This window comes from Haliaeetus leucocephalus, unplaced genomic scaffold (genome assembly GCF_000737465.1).
Source record: "Haliaeetus leucocephalus isolate CR32 unplaced genomic scaffold, Haliaeetus_leucocephalus-4.0 Scaffold473, whole genome shotgun sequence".
Classification (NCBI taxonomy): domain Eukaryota; kingdom Metazoa; phylum Chordata; class Aves; order Accipitriformes; family Accipitridae; genus Haliaeetus; species Haliaeetus leucocephalus.
The window spans coordinates 5,541,291-5,559,519 of record NW_010972909.1 but is presented as its reverse complement, the minus strand read 5'-3'; the positions used below and the strand labels follow the sequence as shown (position 1 = coordinate 5,559,519).

Here is an 18,229-nt window from a genome sequence, read left to right as displayed (position 1 = left end):
TATGTGCTTACCATGGTGGAGATGACTTTCAGGTGGTTGGCAACATACCCTGTAACACATGCCTCTGTCCAAAAAAGCACCCTGGGTCTTGAAAAGCAAGATGTTTAGCAACATGGCACCCCAGAAAGAATTAAGTCAGGCAACGGGACCCATTTCCAAACCAATTTCATAGTCAATGGGGCCAAGGAACATGGGTGTTCATTGGGTGTATCACATCGCCTGTCACCCACCAGCCTCTGGAAAGGCTGAGCATTACAATGAGCTGCTAAAGACTATGCTGAGTGATGAGTGCTGGGACATGGAAACACCGGGATGTAAATTTAGCACAAGCCACTTGGCTGGTTAACACCAGAGGTTCTGCTGACTGACCTGGCTCTTCCCAGACAAAGGCCCTACACACTGTAGGAAGAGGTAAGGTTACCATAGTACGTGTAAGGGAACTGCCTGGGAAAGACAGTGCGGGTTGCTCCTCCCTTGGGAAGAGGTAAATCCATTTGTGGGATTGCTTTCACTCAAGGATGTGGGTGGACTTGGGCGGCAAAGTGGAAGGATGGGGAAAACTGGTGTGTACCCCAAGGAGATTTAACCTTGGGGGAAAATAAGTCATGATTTGAGTTGTATGTTGTAGGAAGTACTATAACAGGAACCACCTGAACCAGTGGGGGGTAAGAGCCTCACAAGAAACTGGGCAAGCCCAGCAATAACCCTGCCCATAGTGGTTTTAACACCCAACAATCCCTGACAACACGGCACCTCTCCCGTCCTGAGTGACCACCGTAACAGATGGAGTCCAAGTCAGGGACTAAATTAACTGAACAGACTTTAATGGATATTTGAATGGATATTGGAATCAACATTTGATGGGGATGGCCTGTAGACTTAAGGGAATGACATCTGTGTATATGTCAAAGGATGGGGTGGGTGTTGATGAGGGGTTATGAGCATGATGCAAATGATATGGAATAAGGGGTGGATATTGTACTGGTCATGGCTGGGATGGAGTTAACTTTCTTCATAGCAGCCTGTATGGTGCAGTGTTTTGGATTTGTGGCTAAAAGTGTTGATAACACACTGATATTTGTGTGTTGCTGAACAGTGCTTGCACAGCATCAAGGCTTTCTCTTTTTCCTACTCTGCCCCTTGCCTCCATCTGCCATGAATGGGCAAGAAGGGCACAGCTACATCAGCAAGTCCAACGGATAAAAGATAGACACTGCATTTGTTGACACCATTTAAAAATGTTTTTTAAAAACTCCAGGTTCCCACTCATCATCCTTTCCATATACATTTCCATATACGTTTCCATATACATATACATTACTCAGGTCATGCAGTTCTTACTGTATTAGGCTTGGATCTTCTCCTGTTTTGACATTGTCTTCCAGTCTTGTGTTATTCAGACATAATCTTACGTCACTTTAGACATTACTAGCAGATGTGTGCATTTTGCAGCAAGGCCACTACTGAATGTATTATACATGATATTTTTTTCCAGAAGGCTTGTTAATGATTTTCTATGTGTAATCCTAGTCAAATGTTTTAATAAAACTCTAATTTCGGATGAGTCAGTCATCTCCTCAGAGAAAGCTGACCAGGATGAGCTATCCTTGTGAACGTACTCACTTTGGTTTTTTTTTTCTCCTGTTGAACTCTGTGATTTGTATTACCGTTTCCTTCAAAATTTACTTGAAATCTGCCTGTTATTAAGGTGAGTCTAGCAGTCTGTATTTTGTCTAGAAATAAGGAATAGGCAATATCTCTCAGAGATGGTATTTGGGGGGCATTAGCTGGTCCCTTGTTCGTAGCAGTCAGTGATCCACCAGAAGCCCTGCAGCAGAATAAATTTCATCTGACAGCAAGTGGAAGGTGCTGTCCCTTCATCAAGCCTGCACCTGTGCTTTACTGGCCCTTTGAAGAAGTCTGGGTGCTTTAGAGTCAACAAAGAAAATGAGAATGATCAGATGCCACAGAGTTATTGTATTTAACACCAGCTGGCAGAGGCTTGTGACCCAGAAGAGTCCTCTGGGATCACAGATGCCTACACATTACTGAGGTCTCGTATCAAATATCGCTAAATGGCATTAATTATACCTAGTTTTCCTGCAATTAATTATTTCAAACTTATAAAAATAAATTTAATAACAAACAGGCCTATTCATGCTCTGAACCTGCTTCCCACATCCGAGGGAAATGGGTGCTATTCTGACAAAGTGAAGCTGCATTGAAAACATCTTCCTGGTCTTTCAAGATCCTTTGTTTAATTAGGTATCACAAGTGGCTTTTGCAGATTTTTTTTTTCTATAAGGGTAGTAGTGTCATTGACATTTTTCTAAATTTAATTTGCATCGTTTAGTCAGAATCTGGCCTTGAACAGACATCTTCCTGAACTGGCAAAGGGGCTTCCATAGGAAAGCTTCAGCGTAGCTTCATCTCAGCCACCGACACCAAATCCAGCTTCCTCACTCATCCCATGGCCAAGCTCTACAGACATCTTGTTTTTAGCTCTCCTTCTGCCTTTCTAAAATATTTGCAGCTTTTTCACACATATTTTGTGTTGTTAGGGCTCCCTTGCAGGATGCAGTTTCTACTTTGTCATGTCCAATGACAGTGCAGAAATAGTCAGTAAAGTCTCCTCCAATAGTAAACCTGAACAGGGAGAGAAAGTCAGATCTAGTTGCATTCCTGACCTAGCTGGATGCAATGCAGACAATATCGCCTCTGTGAAAGACAGAGTGGCACCTGGCCTTGCTGCTAAGCTATATTATTGTCAGTGGGATTAGAAGCTGCCTTATTAGAATCTTCCTCCCATGCCTTTATTTTCTTCCCCAGACCTCAACAAAAGTATGTGAGCTATGCTTTCCCATCCAGAAACCTTCCTCTTCTTTGGTAGCCTCCATTCAATGGTGCTGACATCATGGTCTCTCTTATATCTGCCTGGTATATCCTTTCTTTCCCCATTGAACTCTACCAAGTCAGATTCCTCCTTCCCCACCAGAACCACAGCTGTGTCCTCTCTTGCCATCCTGATGTGACATGCCTGTGTTCCCACGTGATTTACAGGCTCCCTTTGACTTGTCACAGGGATATGCTGAAGCACCTGAATCTCAAGGAATCAGGTTGCTACAAATTGCAGTCCCTGATCTCTCTTGTACTCCCTGTTGTTGGCTCAGGTTTTTCCTTTTTACTGGTTCCAGACATTGTATCACAGTAACTTGCTGGAATAAGCTTACATGTCTGGGTTATGTTCCACGTTGTTAATCCACTTCCACTTCTTCTCTCTCTTCGAGAATATGAGACCAAGTAAGTAGTAATAACTTCTTGTTTGTGAAAAAAGATAACCCTAGAAAGGAAACAAACAATGATAATACATTAAAATTACATTTTCTTCACCAGAGGTGCACAGAAATCTTAGTGCTAAATAGCCAACAGAACTGTGTGCACACCATCTCCTTCCACAGCTTCAGAGGCTAAACTTTTCCATTTTTAATCTCATCTCTCTTCCTGGGGCTTTTAGGAATAGACTAAACAGAATAATACACTTGTGATACCATTAAAGCTATACATTGTAGTTAGCCAGATGAGACGTGTTACCTGGAGACACTTTTCTATTCTGATTGTGATGGGAAAGCCTTTGCAGTTTTTGTCAGAGCAATGGCTCTCACAAATAAGTGTCTGTTCAACTTGTTGGTCTTGATTTGTGTGCTAAATCCCTTTAAAACATAAGTCAGCTAGGCAGAGAGTTTGCTCTTTCCCATGGGAGCATGCTTGGAGACAGAAGCTTCTGGATGCGAGACTTCAAGCACCAAGATGCACCTTACTGTGAAGGTGTTTGCTACCGTACAGAGGTGCTTGCTGTATGTGGCTAGCAGTAGATTATAGGTCCGCAAAGACCTCTAACATGAGAAGACACAAGTGTAACCCATCAGCCCTTTGGCATACAGGTCAAACAACCCTAGGAGCAGCCCCATGAATTTAGATCTCACCAGTTCTTCCTTGCTGTCAATGATCACCAGGTCTGAATTTTTGTCAATACATTCTTTACGGGAGGTGTTCCAGTCAAGTGTTTTCTGCACTGGAGAAAAGAAGTAGCATTTTTCCCCATTTTGTTTCCAGTCTTGGGGGCAGCCTGCAGGAGGGAAGAACAGGTGTGGAAAAATTAATGTTAACACTAACGAAAGGATCCTATTACAAAAGAAAGGTAAGAGAGTAAGTTACAACCAGAAAAGTACCTGTATGGTCCTACTTAAAATTTCCACCAGACTACTGAGGATCCCTGCCAGTCTAAGATCCCTGTAGCTAATCCCAGCCCAAGAGTCACTAGGCATGAGTCAGAGAAGTAGAATGATGGATAACATTATCCAGCCTTTTAAATCTTTGCTCAGGAGATAAAGAGAAATGGTCAGGGCAAGAAGCAGCTTTCAGTTTTCAAATGTCTTATTTGCCTGCTGCAAAACACAGCAATAGTGATGCAACTGAAAGACAGAACATTTCTCTCCATTGCCAGGCTGGGTACCGGGAGGAACAGAGAATGGGACCTGGAAACGGTGATAGGATTCAGGGAGACAGGGACTGCCTGATAGAGTTTAGTTGGTTATCCAGCAGCTTGTAAACAGCAAAGGGGAATTGCACTTCGGTAAAATGCTAAGAATGGAGGGGTATTTGAAAAGCAATAGACGCACATTGATCTATCATGTTCGCTACAATGCTGTGATACCAAAGGGATTTTATATTCATGTCCGTTCACCTAGCCACGGGCTTTTCTGTACTAGCATGAGAGCAATCAGTTCTTCCCTCTGAAACAGTAATGCAGCGCTGACCAAGCACTACTTTTAAAGATGATTAAAATGTGAAATGTCTCTGGCCTTGGCAGCTCATCCTATGAGTGTACAGGATAAGGTTGTTTATTCCTGAGATGTCAGGGGTTTTGTCTGTTCGGTTTTCTTCTGAACAAAATCTAGACACTGCCCCCGTCCCCCCCTAAAAAGGCAATCTAACAGGCTTCTGGAAACTGTCTTTTGAATGATAGAAGATTACCTACCTAGTGCCTCTTCAGAGGTGGTGGAGGATGGTTTTGAGTCAGGCGGGCTGCTTGCAGTTGGACGGTCTGGAAATAAGAATACAATTTCTGCTTTGCATGGCTGACCATTTTGCCATATGTTGTCAGAGCTCTTCTGTACCTCCTTGACTCCCACCATCACCCCACACAGAATGCCTACTCCTCACCTTTTGGCTTCTCCATTGAAAAAAACCCAAACCTGTCGTACCATACTATGGAGCAGATTTCCAAAGAGCCTAACTCTGGAACTTGACAAAAAATGCTCTGCACATTTTCAGTGCAGCGGTACATGTGGTGTACAGTATACACACAACTATAGCAGTAAGAAGTAAGAGCTGTCTTTGAGAGATGAGTGCTCAAGCCAATCTGTTCTTGGTTAAGCGTGCTTGGAGCTGCAGTCACTGTCTGCTCCTACCCCAAACAACTGGCGTGAGATATTCAGGCAGAGCATACTTGTGCCCCAGCTGGAAGCTGGTCTAACAGTGTTTCCCCCCCAGACCAAAATGAGACGATAGTGTTCATTTTAGGTTTTAAAGCAGATACCCAGGCTGAAATAGCATTGATTTTCCTCTTTCTTCTGACACAGTGGTTGTGAGGGATTTGTGCTCCACAGGAGGCTTCTGACTCTGACTCGTGGAGGGAGGCTTACAAATTTATTTTTATTATCTGATGACTAGCTAGACTGCATGAATTTATCACAGAGAATAAGAAAAAAAAGAGTTTTGAGAGGGTGAAGAAAGTAGCTGAGGCCTTAGATGAACTAAACTTATGCTTAGTTTACTAGAGAAGCTCATGTGATTTTCATGTCTTTGGTTTTATCTGTTTACAAACTCCCTCAAGAGTTTAGATCCTGTTGAAAGTATGGAGTTCAGGGATCACTCACAGTTAACAAGCTGAAGGAGGATTATGTTGTTCCAGCTGGCTCTGTGTAGCAGTAAGAAAATCTTGATATTCTCCCAGCTTCTCTGCTTAGGAAACCTCAGCTTTAAAGACACAATTGTTCATGACATGAATGGGTATTATTAGCTCAACTAACTGGGAGTTGTCTATATCAAAGTTTAAAGAGGCATTTTTGAGGTTATTTGGAGTTGAACAATGAAGGGATGAACAATAACAGTGAAGAAGTATTAAACTAAAAATTGTACGGATAGAATTCTTATACTTGAAACCAAAATTGATAAATTCCTTTAAAAAATATATATATAAAATGAGAAAAAAGACTGAATTAAAGAAAGTTCTAAGAAACTTGTACCAGAATGGCATGGAGCGTGAAAGAACTGACATCTCTGTAGATTTCATACTAGAGGCAAACGATGAAAGAAACAGAATATTGAAGGAAGAACTTTGTTTACAAGCAGTAAGCTCAAAAATAAGATGAGGGAAAAGAAGTGGAGTGGCCTTTAGATTCAGTGACATCTAATCTCTTCCAGACACTGAAAATTGGTAGTGAAAGGATGGATCCAAAGTATCCAAACTGCAACTAACCACAAGGAAGGTGGCAATCCTGAGCTCTTACTTTCCTTGGGATAAAACCACTTCCCTAGTACCTATGCGTCTTGACAGATCCAAGACCCTGTAGTGCAGTGGGAATGATATCTTGGAAGGGGTTCAGCCCACCAGAATGTAGTCATAACTATGCTGACAAGAAGTAACTATTGAGTTTGAGAGACGAGCACCTCTGTTACAGAGAATCCGGGTTTGCCTTGTACCCACCTCTGGCAAAAATAGGTTATTTTATCATAAATGTAGCATTTCTTCTTCCAATACATTTTCTGTAGCCAATTTTTTACTGACAAAAATCCTGAGGAGTATTTGTGCCCTTGTTCCAATAAGATATTCATTTTCAGAGAATGCTGCAGAAGTTAATTATTTCCTCAAGGAACAAAAAATACTGTCAAGGCAAACTTTTTCAGGAAAGGGAACCCCTTTCACTAAGCACACTTTTGCCTGTTGTGAGAAACAACCTGACCAGCCCTTAACATGTGGGGATTTTTTCTACCAACTCCATCTCAGAGAGTTCTTCGTAGCCAAAATGAAGCAACTTTTAGCTCTATGACGATCATAAAGAGAATATAGAATTTTTTTGTCTGGCAACTACAAATACTCGTAATGGCTGAAATATCCCCTCAACTACTACATTAAATGATTTAGTAGAATACTCAACATTGAAATAATTAACGAATATACACTTATCTTATACAACATATCATTTATCTCCACATATATTGTTTCAGTTTTATCTATAGACCGTCAAGGTTTCAGAAACCCCACTGCCAAAAATGTCCAGAAGGATTTCAAGGACCACCAGAGACTCAAAACAGCAGTGACATAAATGAATCTCAATTTTAGTACAAAGGATTAATCAGCTCCTTCCATAAGCCTAGACCCAGACAGTAAGCGATAAAAGGAAATAAGTATGAAATAACAGTATTCTTTTGGGAAATGACTATACTTGCTTTCCCAGAAAACAGCCACTGCACCAAGTTCCTCAGTTCTGTAATTTTGCTCAGGGTTCCCAGCACCTGAAGGGATCTAGGATTTTCTGTACTGTCCTTTCTTGCTTTATAGCATTAGCTCTAATAAGTAGCATTTTAAATAATACCTTACAGAGTCTGAGTACCTTTTTTTTACTGGGATCATAATGAGCTGGTGCAAAACAGTTGCTGAACTACTCTTTTACAAATTGTTGAAGTATGAATTGTAAAAGCCACTATAAACTTCAAAAACACACTGCCTAGGAAGTCCTACTAATCTACATTTCTTTCCTGATAACAAGCAAGAACTAGACTTTTGGAGTTGTGAGAAAAAAGTTTCACTGTAGCATGTAAAAATCAAAGTAGATCAATAAAAGTCTAATTTTGCGGAGACTAAATTGTATGATTTGCCCTGTTCCTTTTAGGGATTAGCTTCCAATATATTGGTGTAGGAGAAGTTGAGTCTTAGATATCACTATTAAAAAAAACCAAACAAGGAAAGATGTATGGCTGAACATTTGAAAACAAAGGTTCTGAAAGCTCTGGTATATAGAATTACATCCAAACCTGTATACAGAGATACACATGATAAAGTATGCATTCTATTTTACAGATTTTTAAAACGGATAACTGTGGCAGAAATAATGAAGGTAAAGCTGAGGACTGAGAACTTGAAGGAGCAACCAAATGTTTGGAAGATGGGGAAACAGAATTTACTCTTCAGGAAAAGTTCCCCAAACCATGATATGAGCAGATTTCAGAATAATTTCATTTTAGAAAATGAAGAAGCTGGGTTTTGCATATAGCCTGGGCCTGTGGGTGGAAGCTTGAAGTACTGCTTACAAAGATACCCTGAAGTCCTTTGTACATAATAGTACCAAATACTGGTATTAAAACTACCTAATATAATTTTAAAGCACATTTCTGTGAAAAATTAGAACGAATGCATACTGGTATGCATTACAAAAATGAACATCACCCTACTGATTCTCCTACTAGATGGAAATTAATTTATAACACATAAATGGTGGGTCAAGATTTTCTCCTGGAATATTGTCACCTTAAACTCTGAAATCTGCCTGAGAGATTGAGACAGCAGCATTACTGAAAATGGTTCAAAGGCACTGAAACCTAACAAAGCAACAATGTGTTATTTTCTAATTGGAGCAACATAACACTGAATTTTATCGTGCTTTAGTCATATGCTAATTGAGAACATCAAGTCTTTCTTTGCCTTCTACTGAATCCCTACAGCAACAAGGAAAAATAAAACAAATATCAGTTTGAAATCATATGTTTTCCATGCATATATGCATTTATACACATATATCTTGAGGCTGGATATCAGCTCCTGGTTTCAGAAAACAGCAAAATTTAATTCATATGAAGGAACATTTGAAAACAAAGTCAGACTGCCTTTTCTTGGAAGACCAGCTCATGAACTGCAGGGCCAATTTTTTACTTACTAACAGATAAATTTTCTCTCAAGAAAAAAGAAAATAATATGGCACTACTATAAAAATCATCAAATATCTAGTCAGATTCCACTGAGTAATATTGTTGTCATTTTCATGAACAGAAATGCAAAATGTTTTCTGGCCTGCAGAGCTCTTGTATGATGGACCAATATTAAGCGGTTACAGTTTAGTTCATTTCAACAAGCTGTTTGTCAACAACGGTATATTTGGCAAAACAAAACTGTATGGAAAACTCATATAAAATTAAACTTAGAAATAAAGCAGTCAAAATTACAACAGTTTTCATTTGGAGTACAAGTGAAAACTGTATGCTATTGAAATTAAAAACTAATTTGATTTAGTTTCTCAAGTTTGATCTAGATGTCAAGTTTCTTAGGAGCATTTTTTCAGTTCACTGAGGCAGTACTGAACCCAACAAAGCCCAGCAAAGTAACTGCAACTGAAGCCAGACCTGAATCAAAGCCTAATGACTCCTCATTCAACTCCTGATTTAAAGCTCTATCAAATGCTGGTAATCTCACCTGTTATGTTGTATTGTTTCGTTGTTTGTTTTTTTTTAAATTTTGCCCTTCCTGTGGTATTTTATATTTTATAAAGGTCAGAACACTGTCAGACATCTGTCCTTTACTCTTTGCCTTGAAAAAGAAAAAAACAATTACCTCCCCCAACCCTGTTTTTTAAGTTCGATGGATCAAAAGTTTTGGCATGTCTTCACAAAGGGTTTCTCCATGTGCATCTCTGAGTAGGTGGCAAACTCTGGGACTTGACTGTGATTGATTGTGCAAACCTCTTAAGCTTGCTCAACTGTCAAAGGATGAAAAGAAACAAGCAACCACATCTGAAATTTAAAAATGATTCCTTGAAAATATTCAGAAAGGAAAGTACTACATGGCTCTATTAAAATTTGGGGTTTTTTCTGATGGAGATAAGAATGCATTCTTTCTTAAAAAAAATAGTGTATCTTTTTATGTAGTTCAAAGATTGTTATGAACTCAGTGAAACACATGCAGAGAGACCTAGTACTGGGCTTTTATTCAAGTAAGGTGCAAAGAAATTCCTTTAAGTTGTGACTTAGCTACCTCTTTCAAATGAGCTTTTATTCATATTTATTTAAAGATGTTTGGTCTTATGGACATCTTGGTGACATGATCATCACCTTGAAATATTCTCATGGATAGCAGTCCTAATACTAATAGGCATTATCTAATCTTGGCTTGTTTCTTCAAAACATTAGTATAATAAATTTTTTATTGTTTGAACATTGTCAGTTTTTTAATTGGGTTTTTGCTCTTTTTTTTTGAATTTTAAACTTTCAAACCACTTGACTCTTTTACGGATTTTCTGTTACAGGCACAGTTGGTTAAAAACTGCTGTCCTGTGCCTTCAAATTAGCCTTCTGTTGCTACTGATTTTGGATGTTATGACCTAGATGTCAGTCAGTGGGTGAGAGTCACAAATTTATTGTAGTTATTACATTTTTAGCAGGACTTACACATGAGTATCAGACACACCACTAAGACCAGTAGGAGGATTATCACAGCAACCAATACAGCGACACGTGTTCTGGAGCAACAGCTTTTACCTACAGATAGACATTAAAAATAAAGATTAGGGAAACGATGAAAAGGAACCCTTCATCTTCCTTCAGAAACGCCCTTTTCACGCTCACACTGAGACAACTCTTTCAAGTTAGGCAAAGCCCTTCAGTGCTGTTCCTTCAGATATTTGGTTTTTGTGATTGATACGCTGTGGGCACATTTTTTTTCCATCACAGACCTTTAGTCTGAACCCTTCTGCCATTGCCTAGAATACTTTGTTAAATTCTGCTGCACTTGATACTAGAGTTAAGTGCTCACTGGGATCCTTACCTACCCTCTCAAAATACTCTTAAAGCAAAACCCAATCAACTTACCAGATAAAGGTCCTGCCATGTTATACTCCTCAACAAAACAAATTTTTCAGAGGAGTTAACCATCTCCTCTATCTGTTTTGACTGGTGTTTATGGACTTTTGTTCAGGATTTACTTCAAGGGGATCCTCGCGGTATTCATTAGTCTGCCAACTCAGTGGTTACTGGCCAGATGCTATAGAGCACAAGCAGGTCCAAGAGGGGACAAATAATATATTCGGTGGCTGACTGGACTTATCAGGCACTGAATTAAAAGACAAAGGAGAGCTTTCCATCTCTTCTTGCTTCACATATCTGCTGGTATTTACTTATCCCTTCTGCTATCTTTAAAGTTTACAGTGTCTATGTGACAACTAGGATCTGAAAACCAAACTGAAGTTGTTGCTATTACCCCTGCTCTGTAAAGAAAACAGTTTTAGATAAATGAGGAAGCCACCCTGAATCTTCATCCTAACTAAGTCAATATGTGGTCTGTTCTGTCTGGTAACCTCATTTTCACACCTGCTTGTGCATTACTATTTGAATTATTGAAATGCTAGGAAGCTGTCATACTTAGTATAGTATTAAACTAGACTGATTTTAAACCAGTCTTTGAAAGAAGGTGGCACTCAAGAAGAACTCTGTGCTGTCAGGTTTTCTGCCTGAGGAGGTTTGGTCAGCAAATAGTTGCACCCTGAAAACATGTTGATTGCACTAATCAACAAATCTATTTGACAGGTGCAAACTATCTACTGATACACTAGTCCATGTGGTTACCAACATGATTGGGAAGGGTGAGGAGAAGTTTCAGTGGCAAAATGGAAGCTTGTAGGAAGGAAGTTGGTGACCAGGAATCCTAAGGTGACCATTCCAGAAATGGTCCCAGTACCCTATGCAGGACTGGAGGGAGAAGAGAAAAGGCAGCGTTTTAGCACCTGGCTGAGAGGATGGAGTAAGGATCCAGATTTCTGATTCTTCAAGAATTTGGGACACATCTGGTGCAGAGTGTCCAAACGCTCTGGAGGAACAGATTTCACCTTAACTATAAGGGAGTCAAGCTGCAGGACATGACATCTAGAAGGTTTTAAGTAACATTAAAAATTTATAAGAGCAAGCTGGCAGGGGCTGAAGGTTGTAAGTAACTCTTAAAATGAGGAAAGGGAAGCTGACATGGGCTAAAGAGCCGTTTAGGGTGATATTACCATTACGTGTGACTTCAAAACCACTGTGTCCTCAGGAAAAGGAAAGGTCAGTGTGTAGACAGAGTCAAGCAGAAAATGCAAAACTGACTGTCATTTAAATAAAGAGTTGAGAAGCAAACAACAGCTGTTGCACACCTGCTTCTACACATATACTAGAAGTCTGAAAAATAAGATGGGAAGATCTGGAATGTCCCACCCTAGACTAGAGTACTCAGATGTCAGGTACCTGAAAATGGGTGGCTTCTGCCACCTGAGATACCCTCAGGTATCAGATAACTGCACAGACCTGGAAGATGTTACACAGGACCTCCAAGAATCTGTGGCCTTCCAGATTTGCATACTGAAGCCAGACCAAACGTTCTGATGCTTCCCAGATGGCTCCGAACACCTGTGATTAGGTAACTGAACAGCTTCCCAATATGTGGTGAATATGAGGAAGTGATTAAAAGGAAGAGAGTCATCATAGTGCTAGACTACCTAAGGAAAAATAGAGTGCTAATGGGTAAAAGAGGGTAACTACAGGAAGGAGAGGGTGCTTATCAAAAAGAAGCTGAAAAAGACTGCTAAAAGAGAATGAAATCCATACAGGCACACCATATATTATTGAAGGATAGCATCCTGGCAACACATGGCCAATACAAGGCACCTACTAAGAATGATCTGGGAACAGGCAAAAGGAAGTTGACACAGGTATTAGAAGCAGATTGTGAACTTTCCATAGCTGTAGACATTAAATGAAGGAAATAAATAGAAAATATCACAAACTCTGGGAGATCAAAGATTATGTATAAGAAAAGCCAATTAGGCAGAAAAGAACTTGAAAAGGGAAAGACTTCAACAGAAAAGTACTTGTAAAGGAAAAGACTTCAAACGTGTTTTTGAACACATATGTTTCAAACACACCGTGTCTTCAAACACACCAAGAAAAGGTACCTTGCTGGAGATCTGTAGGTCAGTGGATGGCAGGCTACCCAGGAAGCATTCAGAAATTAAGGTCATAGTAGAGAAGCTATATTAATCCCTCGTATCAGGGTTGACTGAGTAAAAACTGGGTAGGTCTTCCAGTTCGGGGCAGTTCCTTGTGAGGAGCCACACGAACTGGAAGACATATAGCCCAAATAAAAAAATGGATATACTAACAAATTCCAAGAGGCATTAAGTGTGAGATAGCTGGATTACTGATGCCATTTTGTAATCTTACTCTTAAAGCTATCTTTGCACCCAGGGACTAGAAGGTAACAGATCTAATATGAATTAAAAATAAAAAATAAAAAAGTTCTAGAGGAGATCTGTGAACTTCAGGTCTGCTGTCCTGACCACACAGTCACAGAATCACTTAGGTTGGAAGCGACCTTTTCAGATCATCTAGTCCAAGTTCTCTGCTCAAGTGGGATCAGCTAGAGCAGGTTGTCCAGGACCATGCACAGTCAAGTTTTGAATATCTCCTAGGATGAAGGCTGTACAACCTCATGCATTAGGAATTATTCAGAAGGAAAATGAACAAAAATCAGGGATGTTTTGTCTGCCACGTGGTTTTATAAATCCATGATTTGCCTCTACCTTCGATCATGCATGCAATTCTACTACTCCTGTTTCAAAAAGCATAGTGGAAAATGTTCAGAGAAGGGAAGCAGTAAATGATGGTATAGACTAGGGTTCTGCAGTATGGAAAAGAGATGACTAAGAAGACATATAAAATCCTGAGTGTCATGGAGACCTTGGATAGGGTTTGGCTGCTTACTGTCTCTTTCAGGGAACATTAGCTGAAACTAATAGGAGGCCAGTTCAGAGTAAAAAAAATGAAGCTGGTTCTTCGTGTGATGTTAAAAAGAACTGTGGATCCCCTCATCAAAGGACATGATAGAAATCAGGTCTGTGTATAGAACCAAGGGGAGATTAGACAAGTCTGTAGAAAAGAAATCCACTGAGCGTACATAAATAGAAACACATGTGTCTCAGGAAGTCCCTGGGTAGATGCATGCACGTGAAAGTATTACAGGAAGGTATCATACATGCCTACCCTCTTCTTATTCATCTCTGGTTATTCACTTACGGCTGCTGCTGGAGATAGGAGGCCTGGTTAGGTGGTTCCTTGTTCTGGCCCAAAATAGCCTTGTGTTCCTACACCAGTGACGCCAACACGTGGTTAGTTGCATATAATGCAACACATTGACTGCCCCCCGCTCTGGCTGTGTAAAGCAGACAACTGTATCTTCCTGTCACCCATATGGGTTTATATCACTGCATTTTTGGAAAAGATGGAACAGCCTCCTCTCCTCTCATTGTTTAAATCCATACCAATTTAGCAGACAGCTAAAAACTCACCGGACAATGTGTAGCTATCTGCAGCATTTGTGTCTAGGGATTGTACTTTCAGTTCTGCATATGTAGTATCTAAAACCAGGCAAAAAAACAGAGAACAGAGAAAGATGAGAAACAACTTAAATGGAACAAAAATGACTGAAATGATGAGAAATACTAAACACATGACAGCAACTGATTTGTGTGACTGTGTTTAAGTATACCTGAATGATATTTTTGTCCATTGCATTTACACCTTAGAGGACTTGCTATAGGCAGAAACAGATCTGGGTTATCTTCAGTGCAGACAATAACAGAGGAGACATGGGCACATGCACATGCATTTCAAATCTAAACAGAAGTGGAGAAAAATGTCTAAGGCTGTCTGACTGTCTTATTCAATTCATATCCATATGCGAGTGGTGAGAATGGCTACAACATTGAAGCAAACCTGAAAACTGCAGATCATGCTAAATTTGAAGTAGTGACTAGTTAATGATAAGATGGTGAGAAAAGTGAAAATTATTCTAAAAGATCTTCAGATAATAAATACAAACAAATATGGAAGACAGCATGTGGGGAAGGAAGGAAGGGGAGGGACACATAGAAAGGGGGTAGAAAGTAAGAAAGAAATACAATGTTGCAATTTTATAAAACATTCAAAGTCATCCTGATACACAGCACTGAGCCCCTTTGTTTCTATCACCATACAGTGTTAACATCTTCTATGAGTTTAAGTGCATTCTTCTGGCTAATGGAATTAATTGCATTCCTTTGTGAACACTGTATTTGATCCAGGGAATCCATTATCAAAGAGAAAATAGAAAACTGGAGGAAAAAGAAAAGAAGACAGAAGCCAGTGTCTGAACTCTTTTCTGTAAGATATGTGTAATCACTGGGAAATACTATGCATAAATTAGAGGTACACATGGAAGAAAAGAGTTGATAAGGGTTTTCCAGAAAGGCACAAGCAGAGAAACATAAAAAAGCTGTTAAAACCATATAAAAACTGTAAGTAGGAGTACATGGATTAAATCATAAGGAAAATGGAATTTTCAGTCAGGTCCATCTACTGTGGGTGCCTGTCAATTCAGCTGTGAAGTAACTTGTTGAAAGAGGTAGTAGAAACACTGTTTCTTGCGGCATTAGAAACTCCAGCCATTTGAAAATAGATGCCAAGGGATCACACTTTATGCAATAGACCAGCACAGGATGGCAAGAAATAGAAACTACTGTTTCTGTCAAACAGATAAAAAGGGAAGAAAAAAGAATATGAAACGCACAAAGTGTATGAAGTCTGTTATTTTAGGATGTAATTTTATGCAGATGTAGCAAAAATAGTGCAAAACTTTGTGCAATAATTCTTAGTGCATTAAAGAACCATAAATTTTAGGTTAGAATTTTGCCAAGTCATTTATACTAAATCAAACTAAATCTGTCCATGAAACATTTTATGCTTGATTTATTAAACAAGTAGTTTGTACAGACAAAGCCAGGAGGAAAACACCCCAAAGCAATGCCCACTATGCTCAGCAAGAAGAAACAGGCTATTTGCGAGATTGCTTCAAACAACAGAAACATCAGACACTCAGTCTCCCGGTCGATTTGCTGCAGGAATCAGTCTGACGCATGAGAACACTCCTGGTTCAGGATCAATTGATGTTCGGCTGTGGAATAATCTCCTCAAATGATAGAAACTACTCTTAATATCACACAAGAAAACTCTCCCTCACACCTGCACCTTAACAAATGAAAAGTAGACCTTATAACAATCCCCCCCCCCTTTTTTTTTTTGGTAAAAAACACTACATGGACTCCCCACCATCTGTTTTTTTCACAGCACTGGCCCTCACATTTCCTTTGGCCTCTTTGGGGCTTTGGTGCTCCACGGCACTCTTTCAAAATACGTGTTTGGGAGGCTGAAGAATACAAAGAAAGCTCAGTGCAGACCGACTGACCTACCTGGGATGTCAGTGACCTTCTGTAGTCTGGGCCTGGTTGAATCAGTCAAGTTCAAGTCAGCATAAATGAGATTTTCTGACATTCTTGCTCCCCCTTCTCCTTTTTTCCTCTCACTGCTGTTTCTAAGGTGGTACTCTGGACTGAGGACGACTCACCGCTCCTTCCCCTCTCGAACCTTCAGGCGGAAGTTCTTTCCTCTTTCTGTCATACGGAAACTGGCAATGAGAAGGAAAGCCTACCTCTAATTGCTCTTTTGATAGTAGCATGTTAAATGTAAGCTTGTGGCCTTGATGTGGTCGCCTTTGTCAGGAAGTGGTTCTGGCATTGGTAGTATTTTGAATTTCCAAATCTTGACATCCTGCCCTCCCCCACTCCCCACCCCCGCCTCTTGTGTTTTGAAAAGACAAGTGTTATTGCATGAAATGGAACAGAAAGCAGAGTGAAGCTCTCAGGGTGGACCCACGGCACATGACAGGGAGCAGCCCTACAGAGTCTCAGAAGCAGACATCCGAAAACATGATACATTTACCCCTGATCCATAGGGAAACGTACTCGACGCTGCTGAAACAGGACCCTGCCGCACTTCGGGGCTCTGTCGTGTGTCTGCAGCTCTTCTAAACCACAGCCAAGCTGACTTGCTCTGTCCTGAGGAATGTGGGGTTTGTGCAGCTCAGAAACATGTTCTTCCCCCGTGTAGGTAACTTCTGATGCCAAATGGGGATTAATAAAGTGGAACTGATCCAGCCAGTTTTGGGAAGGGCGGAGGGTGCTTAGTATGCAAAGGCAGCAACTAGAATAGGGTAGTCTAAGCAAGACAAGTCCTAATGCTTCCCAGGTTTTTAATTCCTGCATGGCTAATGCTTTCATAGAGCAGGAGGTGGCAGCTATGTGGACATTGTGTTGTGAATCATAGTTAGGGGAAATATCCTAGCTCATAGCAGCATTTACCAATTGAAAATGCCATTTTTAGTTTTTGCGCTGACGGCAGATGTAATCTAACAAGAGAAGCCTGATCTGCTGGTCGGCAGCAGGCTCAGTGTGAGCCAGCGGTGCGTGCCCTGGCAGCCGAGAGGGCAAACCCCATCCTGGGGGGATCCAACACAGCCTGACCAGCCGGTCAAAAGAGGGGATGGATGATCCCGCTGTATTCAGCCTCGGTGCGGCCCCACCTGGAGTACTGTGCGCAGTTCTGGGCCTGTCGTGGTTTTCAGCCCCACACAGCCACTCGCTCACACCCTCACCCCAGTGGGACGGGGGAGAGAATCAGAAGGTTAAAAATGAGAAAACTTGTGGGCTGAGACAAAGACAGTTTAACAGGTAAAGCAAAAGCTGCGCATGCACAAGCAAAGCAAAACAAGAAATTCATGCAGCACTTCCCATGGGCAGGCAGGTGTTCAGCCATCTCCAGGACAGCAGGGCTCCAGCACACCTAACAGTGACTTCAGAAGACAAACGCCATCACTCTGAAGATCCCCCCCTTCCTTCTTCTTCCCCCAGCTTTATATGCTGAGCGTGATGTCATATGGAATGGTCTGGAATATCCCTTGGGTCAGTCGGGGTCAGCTGTCCCGGCTGTGTCCCCTCCCAACTCCTTGTGCCCCCCCAGCCTGCTCGCTGGTGGGGTGAGAAGCAGAAAAGCCCTTGGCTATGGGTAAGCCCTGCTCAGCAGGAACGAAAACACCTCTGTGTTATCAAAACTGTTTTCATCACAAATCTAAAACATAGCCCCATACCAGCTACTATGAAGAAAATTAATTCTATCCCAGCCACAACCAGCCCAGGGCTCCACCATTTAAGAAGGATGTGAAGGTCCTTGTATACATCCAGAGGAGGGCAACAAAGGTGGTGAAAGGGCTGGAAGTTTGGTG

At 40.8% G+C, this 18,229-nt stretch overlaps 1 protein-coding gene across 2 annotated transcripts; it reads right to left on the bottom strand.

The window, feature by feature from the left end:
* Positions 1–1,089: 1,089 nt before the first annotated feature.
* LOC104836651 (C-type lectin domain family 5 member A-like) lies at positions 1,090–16,498 on the bottom strand. 2 transcript variants are annotated; one of them, XM_010575345.1, is made up of 7 exons: positions 16,362–16,498; positions 14,424–14,492; positions 10,501–10,590; positions 5,039–5,104; positions 3,984–4,126; positions 3,231–3,340; positions 1,090–2,646 (listed from the first exon to the last, which is right to left on the bottom strand). In XM_010575345.1, exons 1-7 carry the CDS (start codon positions 16,441–16,443, stop codon positions 2,499–2,501), a joined length of 708 nt encoding a protein of 235 aa, XP_010573647.1. In that variant the 5' UTR covers positions 16,444–16,498; the 3' UTR covers positions 1,090–2,498. The 2 variants fall into 2 exon arrangements, with proteins under 2 accessions (XP_010573647.1, XP_010573648.1); XM_010575346.1 differs by lacking the exon at positions 5,039–5,104.
* Between the last annotated feature and the right edge of the window lie 1,731 nt (positions 16,499–18,229).